The sequence below is a fragment of the Trachemys scripta genome, chromosome 10 (assembly GCF_013100865.1).
Source record: "Trachemys scripta elegans isolate TJP31775 chromosome 10, CAS_Tse_1.0, whole genome shotgun sequence".
Taxonomy (NCBI): domain Eukaryota; kingdom Metazoa; phylum Chordata; order Testudines; family Emydidae; genus Trachemys; species Trachemys scripta.
In genome coordinates this window covers 22,325,410-22,337,733 of record NC_048307.1, presented here as the reverse complement: position 1 = coordinate 22,337,733, position 12,324 = coordinate 22,325,410, and the positions used below count along the sequence as shown (strand labels likewise).

The 12,324-nt window shown below is 36.0% G+C and overlaps 1 protein-coding gene across 2 annotated transcripts in view; it reads right to left on the bottom strand.

Moving 5' to 3' along the window:
* TXNDC11 (thioredoxin domain containing 11) overlaps nucleotides 1-12,324 on the bottom strand; it is a gene marked incomplete in the record, with an annotated part of 105,442 nt that overhangs the window by 26,699 nt on the left and 66,419 nt on the right. For both annotated transcript variants that reach the window (XM_034784082.1, XM_034784083.1), the window contains 2 exon segments: nucleotides 3,850-4,639; nucleotides 8,764-8,964. In XM_034784082.1, the coding sequence (XP_034639973.1) occupies nucleotides 3,850-4,639; nucleotides 8,764-8,964 (991 nt within the window).

The window sequence follows — 12,324 nt, the reverse complement described above, 5'->3', positions numbered from 1 at the left end:
CTACTCTACTTAAGGAGTATGGAAGGAATATGGGAGTTGGATTTTTGTTTTTGTTTTTAAATATCTTAGTCACTGAGGTATTTGCTTAAGTTATTTTTCAATTTCTGCTGCAAAATGTAACTATGCAACTGGCCCAGGGCAAGAAATGATGCAAGAACAATGTAAATACACCTATCTGAGCAACTTATTTTAATACTCAATTATGAACACACATGTATTTGCCTCTCTTCCCATTCATCACTGCCTACATTACAAGGCTGATTTTTACATGAATTTGCCTCTTCCCTTTCAACACTGCCTGAATTAAAGGCATGATTTTCAAAACTGTATGCTTGCAATTTCATGCCCAAAAGGTGCACTTAATTTTTGCAAGAAATTAACCAGACTGTTATGCAAAGTGGGTATTTTCATGGGTAAAAGGCTAGTTATAGATCTTGTGTGTGCCTTTCAAATAACTGGACATGCAGGTTAGGAATGTAATTCACGTGCTCTTCTGAGCAAATGACTGAACACATGTAGTTTTGGAAATAAGCGTGTACTAGTCTGGAAAAAAGTATCTAATGGCAGAAAAAAAACAAATTACTAAGTTAATTTAGAAATGGTTTCAAATACAGTTAGAAAAACAAAGGTAACATAATTTGACTAAATACACCTCATATCTCTGTCTTGATAAATTAATTCTGACAAAAGTATGTGCACACAAGAACATAACAACTGCCATACTGGATCAGACCAATGGTCTATCTAGCCCAGTATCCTGTCTCTAACAGTGGCTAATAGCAGGGCTGCAGGGGGAGTGTACACAACAGGGCAACTTTGGAGAGTTCCTCCTGGGTCTTTCCCTGCCAGTTTCTGGCAGTCAGAAGTTTAGGGTCACTGTGAGCATGGGGTTGCATCTGTAACCATGTTGGCTAATAGCTGCTGATGGACCTATTCTCCATGAATTTCTCTAGTTCTTTTTTTAACCCAATTTTTCTTTTGGCCATCACAAGATTCTACAGCAATGAGTTCCATGGCTAACTGTGGGTTGTGTGAAAAAGTACTTCCTCTTGTTTGTATTAAACCTGTTGCCTATTCATTTCATTGGGTGACCCCTGGTTTTTGTATTGTGGGAAAGAGTAAATGACACTTCTCTATTCATTTTTCCCCCACACCATTTATGATTTTATAAACCTTAGTTATATCTCCCCTTAATTGTCTCTTTTCTAAGCTGAACATCCCTTATCTTTTTAGACTCTCCTTGGATGGAAGCCATTCCATACTCTTAATCATCTCTGTTGCCCTTCTCTGAACCTTTTCCAGTTCCACTATATCCTTTCTGAGAGGGACAACCAGAACTGGACACAGTATGTGCACCTTGGATTTATACAGTGGCATTATATTTTCTGTCTTATTTTCTTATACCTGTCCTAATAGCTACTAACAGCCTTTTCGACTGCTGCTGCACACAGTGCTGAAGTTTTCAGAAATCTATCCATGACGACTCAGATCTCTTTCTTCAACAGTAACAGCCAGTATAGAACCCATCATTATATACGTGTAGTTGGGATTATTTTTTCCAATGTGCATTGCTTTGCACTTATCAATGTTTCATTTCATTCATCAATTTCATCTTCCCTGGTCACCCAATTTTGTGAGATCCTCCTGGAACTTTTCACTGTCAGCTATGTACTTCACAATCTTAAATACTTTTGTATCATTTGCAAACTTTGCTACTTCACTGTTCACGCCCTTTCCAGATAATTAATGAATATGTTGAACAGCACAGGTTCCAGCACAGATCTTTGGGAGACCCCACTACTTACCTCTTTCCATTGTGAAAACTGACCATTTATTCCTACCCTTTGCTTCCTATCTTTTAACCAGTTACCGATTCATGAGAGGAACTTCCCTGTTATCCCATGACTAATTTCCTTAAGAACTTTTGGTGAGGAACCCTGTCAAAGACTCTCTGAAAATCAAAGTACTGCATATTGACTGAATCACCCTTATCAACATGCTTGTTGACACCCTGAAATAATTCTAACAGATTGGTAAGGCATGACTTCCCTGTACAAAAGCAGTGTTGATTCTTCCCCAACAAATCATGCTTATCTATGTGTCTGATCATTCAGTTCTTTACTATAGTTTCCACCAATTTGACCAGGACTGAATTTAGGCTCACTGGCTCCTAATTGCAAGATTGTCTCTGGAACCTTTTTAGAAGCTACATTAGAGTCACCTTCCAGTCATCCAGTACAGAGGCTTGTTTCAGTGACAGGTTACATACTACAGTTAGTAGTTCTGCAATTTCATATCCAAGTTCCTTCAGAATTCTTGAGTGAATACCACCTGGTCCTGGGGACTTATTATGGCTTAATTTATCAATTTGTTCTAAAACCTCTTGCATGATAGTATTTCAGGTTTGTAACCAAAAGGAATAGTTCTGCAGTGGATATCTCCCCCACATCCTCTACAGTGAAAACCAATGTAAAGAATTTGTTTAGCTTCTCTCAATGGCCTTGTTTTCCCTAGGTGCTCCTTTAACACTTTGGTCTTCTAGTGGCCCACTTCCTGTTTGTCAGGCTTCCTGCTTCTGACATACTTAACAAAATTCTTACTGTTAGATTTTGCATCTTTTAGCAAGTTGCTTCTCAAATTCTTTGTTGGCCTGCCTCATTATGCTTTTACACTTAACCTGCCAGAGTTTGTTTCCTTCCTATTATCTTCACTAGGTTTTGACTTTCAAATTTTAAAAGATGCTCTTTTGCCTCTAAACAGCTTTCATTTACTCTTCTGTTTAGCCATTGTGGCATTTTTTTGGTCCTCTTATTGTCTTTTCTGATTCGGGGTATACATTTAGTCTGATCCTCTATTATGGTGATTTTAAATAGTAGGCATTTACCATTGTGACAGCTCCTTTTAATTTCACACTAACAATCATCCTCATTTTGGGGTAATTCCCCTTTTAAAGTTAAATGTCACCATGATGGGTTTATATTAGGGCTGTCGATTAATTGCAGTTAACTCACGCGATTAACTAAAAAAAATTAACTGCGATTAAAAAAGTTAATCATGATTAATCGCACTGTTAAACAAGGTTTTATTTTTGAATGTAGGTTTTTTTTGTACATAATTCTACATTTGTAAGTTCAACTTTCATGATAAAGAGATTGCACTACAGTACTTATATTAGGTGAACTGAAATATACTATTTCTTTTGTTTTTTACAGTGCAAATATTTGTAATAAAAAATAAATATAAAGTGAGCACTATACACTTTGTATTCTGTGTTGTAATTGAAATCAATGTATTTGAAAATGTAGAAAACATCCAAAAATATTTAAATAAATAGTATTCTATTATTGTTTAACAGTGCGATTAATCGCGCAAATAATTGCATCTTAAAATCATAAAATCATCTTAAACATTTTCTTTGAGGCATCAGCAGTTATTTAATTTGAGCTATGGTACACTTCTGTGGTACACTTCTTTAAATCTGCTGGCAATCTGGTTTCGTGGATTGACCACTTAGGGAAATTCCTATAGTTTGATGACATACCTATTGTCCAACCACTGACAAATACTATGAGGTTGAGGTTGGCAAAATTTCCACTTGAACTGAGTAAGTTATTCCTGGATTGTGAAATTATTCATTCTTTTATCATACCTAGAACAACCCTTTGCTGTTTGATTAATTATTAAGCAGATGAAGATCCAGAATGCTTTCCATAGGCTCACTTTGCAAATTGATCTGCTTTTGTCAATAACATGTTTTTCAAAGTTATTATTCTTTACTAACTCCATCCTATCTTCATTTAATGTATTTGCTTACTTTAAATTTTGAATACAAGATTGCTGATATCATACCTAGAGTAGATTTTATAAGTGTTTGATTCTGATCCAAGATATAGTGTGCCTCTTCCTTCAGATCAACAATGGCAGCAAATTCCTTCACATGAGTAGATCTTGATGCACCAAGTCTCTCTGCATACATCCAAAACAAATTTGAATCCAGTAGATAGAGATTCAAGGTCTTGTTGGTTCTGCAGCTCAGGCCGGTAATGTGAGTGCCATTAACGCAAAGGTCAGGAGTAAAACCATTCCTATCCTCAATGTGAGGACTAGAATGTTGGATATCATCCTTACCTTTCTTCCCATGGGAAGAAAATGCTACTTTAGGGGTCTGAAATATGGTCTTTTCAGAACTAATTAAATTGATCAGACCCCTATTTACTGTCCTGCAACATGCAGTGTAGTAGCTAAAAGGACTATAGAAACTTAGGAAATTGCTGCATTCTATGGTATTTGACACAAATTGGAAAAAGGTATGTTCCTTGAGGTAGAAAGAGTCCAAAGCTGCTTCTATCTCTAAAAAGTTACACTGTGGTATATTGACTTTACTTGGTTTGACCCCAACGGTCTGGTTGACACAAAGCTCACAGACATTGTGAGTCCTAGAGATCGAGTGCCACTGAGGGAGCACCACCGTGTTGCAGCATGGGTACTTTGTTATGGAGTAAGTGTCTGCAACTTGTGTACGCGCATGTGGTACAATGGACTCAAAATCTGGTGAATTTGCATCTCTCAAGTGCTGAAGAACAGGTTCAGCTGCCTGGCTTTTATTACAGTTGTTGTATTCCAAGGCCACTTTGGTAATCTATAGAAAAAACAAATTACACAGAAACGTGATCAGTTATATATCGTTCATGTATCAACACAGACAATATTTGTCCCAATTTTTTTGAAATACATAAAATATATTTAGTTTTAGATGTACAATCCTGGAATTTTAGACACAGGGCCAACTCTTACCCTTCAATTTTAGTTTCTTACCAAAAGCCATAGGATGCACTGTTGCTTTATTATGAATTTAAATAAAAAAAAACCCCCTCAAATATAGTATGTGCTTAAGAAGAGTGATGAGTGACAACGAAACACACTAAAAAGATCTTCCTTTTTTACAGTCAGCTCAAAACCCTCTTTATATCATACTGTTGGGCTTTAATAACATTATACTGTGATGCTAAATCCTGTTATTTGACACATTATACAATATATCCATTTTCCCAAATTTTGTTTTTCTTAAAGAAGATGAAAAATACATTAAAGCGAAATATATAATGCTCAAGACAGTCTTAACATCTCATTGTGAACATAACAGCAAGAGTCATCCAGTCAAATCAACTACTGATATAAGAATAAAGCTTCCTGTCCTTCTGTGGGCAGAACTCCCATTTATTTCAATAGTAACATTATCTGCTGCGGACTTCAACAGAAGTTTTGCTTGAATGACGGACTTCTGGATTTGGTCACTAAACTGAGTCCTCATTTCACTAAAGATATCAATATTGCCACTTAATTGAAAACATATGGGCATGAAAGGTTCTCTCCTTCACAAACAGTATTCTGAGTTTATAGTAAAGTCAGGGTTTCCATTTCTGCAGAATTAGTGGAGGTTTGTTTTTGGTTTGGGGGTTTTTTTTATTTGTTTTTTTACACTTTTCTTCATTATGATACTAAAATTCCCTATTATGAAAATTCTTGTGTCCTAGTAGGAGTTTATTTTACAGCCATATGCATAGTAGCCGGGCCTCATTTACAGTAGTTACTGGGGCTTTTTCACCTACTCTTTTTCGTCTTTCCTATAAACCAGCACATTCTGAAAATAACTGCAAATTGGAATATTCTTAAATTTCTAATGAGTTTATTGTAGCAGAACAGATAGGTTGGAGAAATGAAATGAACAGCAAAAAGAGACAGTGTGATTACATTTCCCCCACAAAGTATTGCGTTAAACAGTTAAAAATTGTCCTCCTAGTACTTTTCCATATAAACAATCCTTGCAATTGTCACAGGGATGTTGTGAGATTATGACTATGAGAGAAGCTGGGTCACATGATCATCTCTCAGATGTGGTCCACAATGACAACTTCTGTGATTTTTTTTTTTTTAAAAGAACTCATTGGCATAGCCTTTTCTTTTTATATACTTAATAGTTCCTGAAAATGTCAGATTAGATTCTATAAAGGCTCATTCCTTAATGTTGTAACCTATTCTAAAGCATGTGAACAGATGTTGGAGGACGCCTGAATTTTTTTTTTTTTATAAACTGAAAAAACATATTTGCATTACAAAATCTTATTTCAGTCAGCTCTAATCAGAGAAATTTGTAGTTTTTTGAGCACTGCTAACATACAATGAATTGACAGCTTCACGCTGTGTGAATGCCTTACAGGCAAATGGTTTCAGAGCCAAATGAAATTCACAAAGGCTGCTGGCTGCAGTAACCATTTCTCCTTGTGGTAAACAAGTTGCATAATATACTGTAGCTTCTTATGCCCACTTTAACACACTGTCATGCTACAGTAACCAGGAGACCCTGTATCTGATTTAATGCTTTGGTATAAATAAATATTTCTCTTAACTAGGATAAATCAGAAACTGGGTATTCACATGGGGTACTGATTTTACTTTATCAAAATATATGATGGCTAATATTAAAGAGTGTATTATCTGTGCCGAAAAAACGTCTGAATTAAGCCTGCTTTACATGGAGCACAGTTTGCTATAGGAATCGCTCCAGTTCCCTTCCAATCTTCTTCTTCAGTCTCTGCAAATGATTTTGTACGCAAAATAACTGCTATGTGCCATAAGCAATAAGGAAAATATGAAAATCACTGACCTCATTAGAGACAAACTAGTAACAGATACCACAAAAGCTAATTAGTTGGAAGATAAGGCCTTTTGTGACCTAATGAAATCCCACAGGCCCACAACTAGAAAAAGAGCTGAATAAAAAATGTGGGTCTGAACCTTCCCAAACTGTAAAATTTGGGATCCAGACCAAAACTTGTCACCTCAGATCCCTCTCTCTAATGGGCTCTGGATCTGAAAACCATGCACTTTGCAGCTTGGACCTTCCTTCACCTCTAATTGGCCCAAATAAGAACCTCAGAGCTGAAGTCCAGCTGAACTTTGAAAAAATTTGGATCTGGAACCAAACTTTAGGGGGTTTCGCCCATTACTTTTCATAATATCATGCTCCCACAGCCCAGCACCCAACAAAACAAACAGTGCCAGCTGAATTGGAAAATACGCTGACTACCTCCTACAGGACTTGAAAATGCCTGGCTATGATGCCTCTTTACAGCAATCCTGCAGTCTGTGGTAAACGCAAGGAATTACAAGGGTTACCAGTCACTGTGTGTGCAAACAGAATATGCTATTGTAAAGATATATAAACTGGAATAGATTCATGCTGCTGAGAAGTTTGTAAGCAAATTTATGCAAGACCTTAAGGAGTGGAATTTGTCATGTCTGGCTTTTGTATATGTTCATGACAATAATGGTAATGGTGTATTGGCAACAAGCCCAGAATAAGTGAGTCCTTGTTTCACATATACCTCTGACATGACCCCCCCAAAGATGGATTTGCCTGTGAAAACATGGGTAACGCAGCTGATAACTAAAAGCTTTGATGTACAGTTTCACTTTGATACATTAGCTATGACAGCTTTGCAGTTAAAATGGTTTAAACTCAACACTTTTCATAAATGTCTGTTTATGTAATGAATGAGAATTGCAACTGAAACCATAATCTCAATTTTAGAGTCAAATTTACATCTCCCCACAAAAATTTGATACACTGGACTTTAATTACTGCAAGTTATTTACATTAGAAAAACTGAACCAACTGAATTAATACTAATGCCAAGCCATTCCAAGTTCCCAGTCCCATGCTCAGACCACTATACATCACTGATTCCAGTAAAGCAAGAATCTTAGAATGATGTTGGTTTAATTTCTTTAGCAAAGAGAAGGGAAAGAGGAAATTTGAGTAGGAAGCATGCTCTGCCAACTCAAGGAAATTAACTAAGCCATTTCTAGTGTCAGAGGCCCAAACTGAGGCTAGATATTATTGAAACTGACTTTGAAACTAGTAATTTACAATAATTCTACAGTAGTGCCACTTACAATCAAATTACTACATGTAAACAAGGTTAACTGGGTTCAAGCAGATGAAACAATGCCTTAAGACTTTGGACAACACAAAGACAGCAGCGAACATCAATGTCACAATTAACTTTTTAAATGCAAGTGGCATTACAATGAAGATTCTTTCATAAATAAAAATGGCTTGTCCTTCAGCCCATTGAAAAAAAAAACACTCCAAGGACCAGAAATGGCCCCTTTAAAAAGAGGGTGAGAATAGAGTGTGTAAGTATGATGAATATGAATTAAAATTGATTGCATCATTCTTTCTTTATAATCTGATATTCTTTTTCAAATATAATAGCAAGGACCACCCCAGGATTTATAGGTTTCAATGTTCTTAACTACTATTTTTTCCATTGGAAGGCACCATAATAAATCCTTTCAATTTCTCAATGGCAACATTAGGTTCACTTAATTAATTCAATATGAAAAAAATATATACACTAGTAACCATTCCTCTCTCCCTGTTGTTCATGAGAATTGGGATCTATAATTGTTTCCATTAAGCATTCAAAAACCACAAACTTTGGGCTGTGCGGGGGCGGGGGAAAGAAGAATCAGACCCGGTATAAGCAATGTACACTATTCTGGAACATCAAGTAACACATAAATGGCACCCAATCTGTATCAATACATACAATTTCAAGTTAGATCTTTATGGAGCACAAAGTAGACGCAACCCCCCTTGTATAGACCTTTTTCTATGTTTGTATAGTTCCAACACAATGGGACTGGGGCCTGCATGCTCTACCACAATAAAAAGAAATAATAATATATCTCACTTACTTCATCTAAAAGAGGATGACTTTCTGCTAAGGGATTGAAGGGTATAAATAAGAAAAGTGCTGGTCCCTTCTTCAGTTCATTGTTTAGTAGAAGGCTTTTTCCTCCATGTGGTCTCAACCAACGTATAAATGTCTCTCGGTTTTCTAGAGCCCACTTGCAAATATTCTCAGCTGTGTAGTTCATGACTTCACTGGGATAGATCTTGAAAGGGGAAAAAATAATTAGTCCTCCTCATTTATTTAAATACACTGTTTACTGATTAATGAGGTACATAAGATGTTCAATACATGTTATATTGGTACTGTTACAGCTCTGACATTTTTAATTTACTGACACTATTCAGGAACCATTCTCACCTTAGTCATCATTCCATAGATCTTTCCCTATAGATACTCTTCCCTAGTACCATGAGTAGAATCTCACAGTGAAGTATGGCTCACTGTATTTTCAATTCTCAATTAAGACTTATCAGATGGTGATCAAAAGCAAATTTAAAGCAATTTATTGTTTTCTCGTATTCTTTTGTTTTCCAACCAAGCCGTCTCAATGTTGGTAATACAGAGGTAAAAGCATCAAGCAGCTCTGATAGAATCTTGAACTAATACTCCCAGCACTTCCTTAACTTCATTGTATTATTATTATTATTTCTTTGCTGAATGCTGATAATGTGGTTAGAACTGAAAAGAAGGTCCCTGCCTAAAGGAATTATGAAATCAACACCCACAAAGTGAATGTTAAGGTTTTACCCTGCATCTCTAGTGTATGTTATTTTATCCATAAATAAATAAATAAATAATCAGACAGGATTTTCAGGGTGACAGACTACCTGTGTAACACCCTTATGTTCATAAGATTAAATTTTACCAGTTGTTATATGGTAGAAGCTTTGACAATTTTTGTTACTCTGCCTCTCTAAGGTAATCCCCACATTCTCTTCTGATTTTTCTCAATTTTTCTCAAATGCTTATTTATAAGATGTTGAGGACCATAGGTCTTATACAAAATAAATGCTCTCATCATCTTTATGCATCTTTCCTTGCCATCCACCTACACCTGGAATTTTCCTAACATAACGGCCTCTGCAAAGCCCATTAATGATAACCCATGTCAGTAAAATTTCAGTGTCTCAGCTATTATAAAACCAAACCAAACCAAACCACCATTAAAACAGAACCTTCCCTCTGGGTCTCCAAGTGGATTTTCCATTATCTGTCTATTTAGACTGCAAGGTTCTTTGTGCAAGAACCATGTCTTCGGTATTATAGATAGCACATAGTTGGGCTTAACAAATTAATGAAATTAATGCCATCTGCCCCTTTTCAACAATAAAGTTTGTTTGACAGACTGGAAGAGATAAATTGGAATAGAAATAAACAATTGCATCATAATCCTTTAGCATGTTAGATCTTATTTGCAGATGATAAAAGAATTTTGATTGGGAAGGTTATATTTAACTCTCACCTGCTTAAATATCATATTAGTCTTGTCAACAACATATGCTCTACCAAGCAGGTTCTTTTTCACTTTTATATTTTCTTACACTCAGACCCCCGACCACTCTCCCTCCCTCCCAGAAAATGTGTATATTTCTATAAAAGTGTGTGGAGACTCTGGGCCATCAATATGTATCCATTTCAAAACTATTTCCAAAATGCTTCTCAAGTGACTTTAGATCTCTTTATTTCTCCTCTACACCTGATACAAATCTCCTCTTGTGTTTATTTTCACTAATGTGAAAGACCTCAGTTTCCAGATTAATATTGCCACTCACCTTGATTTATTATGGTGGGACACCAGAAAAACCTCCCCACTATGTCTCTAATTTCATCACATTGACTCTCTTTAAATGCATCTCCTTTAAGATCCTGACGTAGCTGTGATTGCAATTCAATAGCTTTGGTATCACTGACTGTGATTAACTAATTCAATGTTCTAAAAAAAGAATTTAAATTCTGGAGTCACTTTCATGAATTAAAGCATGCTGTTTATCATGCACCATTATCATAGGTTTGCACAGACACCAGTTACTGTTTCATGTGATACATGAAAATCCTTCATCATGGTTTGAGTAGAATAAACTGTAAATACATGCCTTATCTCCCGACGATTTCCACTGTTAATGAGGATATACACAGAGATAAGGTCTTTACACCAAACAGCTATTCTAAAAGTTGCATTTCAGGTCCTTCCTTGCTCCTCCAGCTTCATCAATTTCAACCAAAATTAATATTCTCAGCCTCTATGAACATAGCTGACACTAGGATTAGCCTTTTTGAGTTAACTCACTTAAGTAATTTTTCTGCTTGAGTGTGATAAATCGGGTATCTTTAGAGCAAAATGAGTACCGCACAAACAAGTATATTTCAGGATGGCAGGGCAAAAGCACATCTTATTTTCATTTGAGCTCTCTAGAGCCCCTTTGTCTTCACATTTCTGAAATATTTTGCACCAGAATAAGATGGATTTTTGTAATGATACAAGGAAAGTATTTATTTTTCCCAAAACAAAGGGCAGATTAAAGCTTCCTACTAAGGAAAAATACATTAAACATAATTAACATTTCCATTAACAGTTATGTCCAATCCATGTGCCATTTCTTAACACTGAAGTTTACAAAATTCTATACATTTGAGTATATTCTCTCACATTCCTTGGTAACACTGGTCTACAATTTTTGAGAAATCTTCTGCTTCAGAGATAAAATGTGCTATTTATTATTTATTTTGATGTGCTGAATTCAAATATGACAATTAAAACAACTGATTGGCTACTGTTTCTAAGATTTTACATTTTATGTCTATGTATATTGTGTAGATAGTAGAGTTTTAATCATAAATTGTAAACCTAGGTCTTTTCATGTATTTATGGTTGCTTTACATGATAATATTTCACCTGTCCTATTTATGTAACACTTTAAAAATCAGCAAAAGGGTTATATAAATAAAATTTATTATGAAATAAAAGGCAAAAAACTATTATAAACATAGTTTAGTCCTATTCAGTGTCTACTCGGCACTTCTTGGCTTGTCTCTTGTATTCATTAAACGGAGCATCTCTTGTCACTGTCCAGCAATAGTCTGCAAGCATTGATGGGCTCCATTTGCCCTGATAGCGTTTCTCCATTGTTGCAATGTCCTGGTGAAATCGCTCGCCGTGCTCGTCGCTCACTGCTCCGCAGTTCGGTGGAAAAAAATCTAGATGAGAGTGCAAAAAAGTCTATCTTTAGTGACATGTTGCAACCACGGCTTTTGTATGCCTTGAGGAGGTTTTCCACCAACAACCTGTAGTTGTCTGCCTTGTTGTTTCCGAGAAAATTTATTGCCACTAACTGGAAGGCTTTCCATGCCGTCTTTTCCTTGCCATGCAGTGCATGGTCAAATGCATCATCTCGAAGAAGTTCATGAATCTGAGGACCAACAAAGACACCTTCCTTTATCTTAGCTTCACTTAACCTTGGAAATTTTCCATGGAGGTACTTGAAAGCTGCTTGTGTTTTGTCAATGGCCTTGACAAAGTTCTTCATCAGACCCAGCTTGATGTGTAAGGGTGGTAACAAAATCT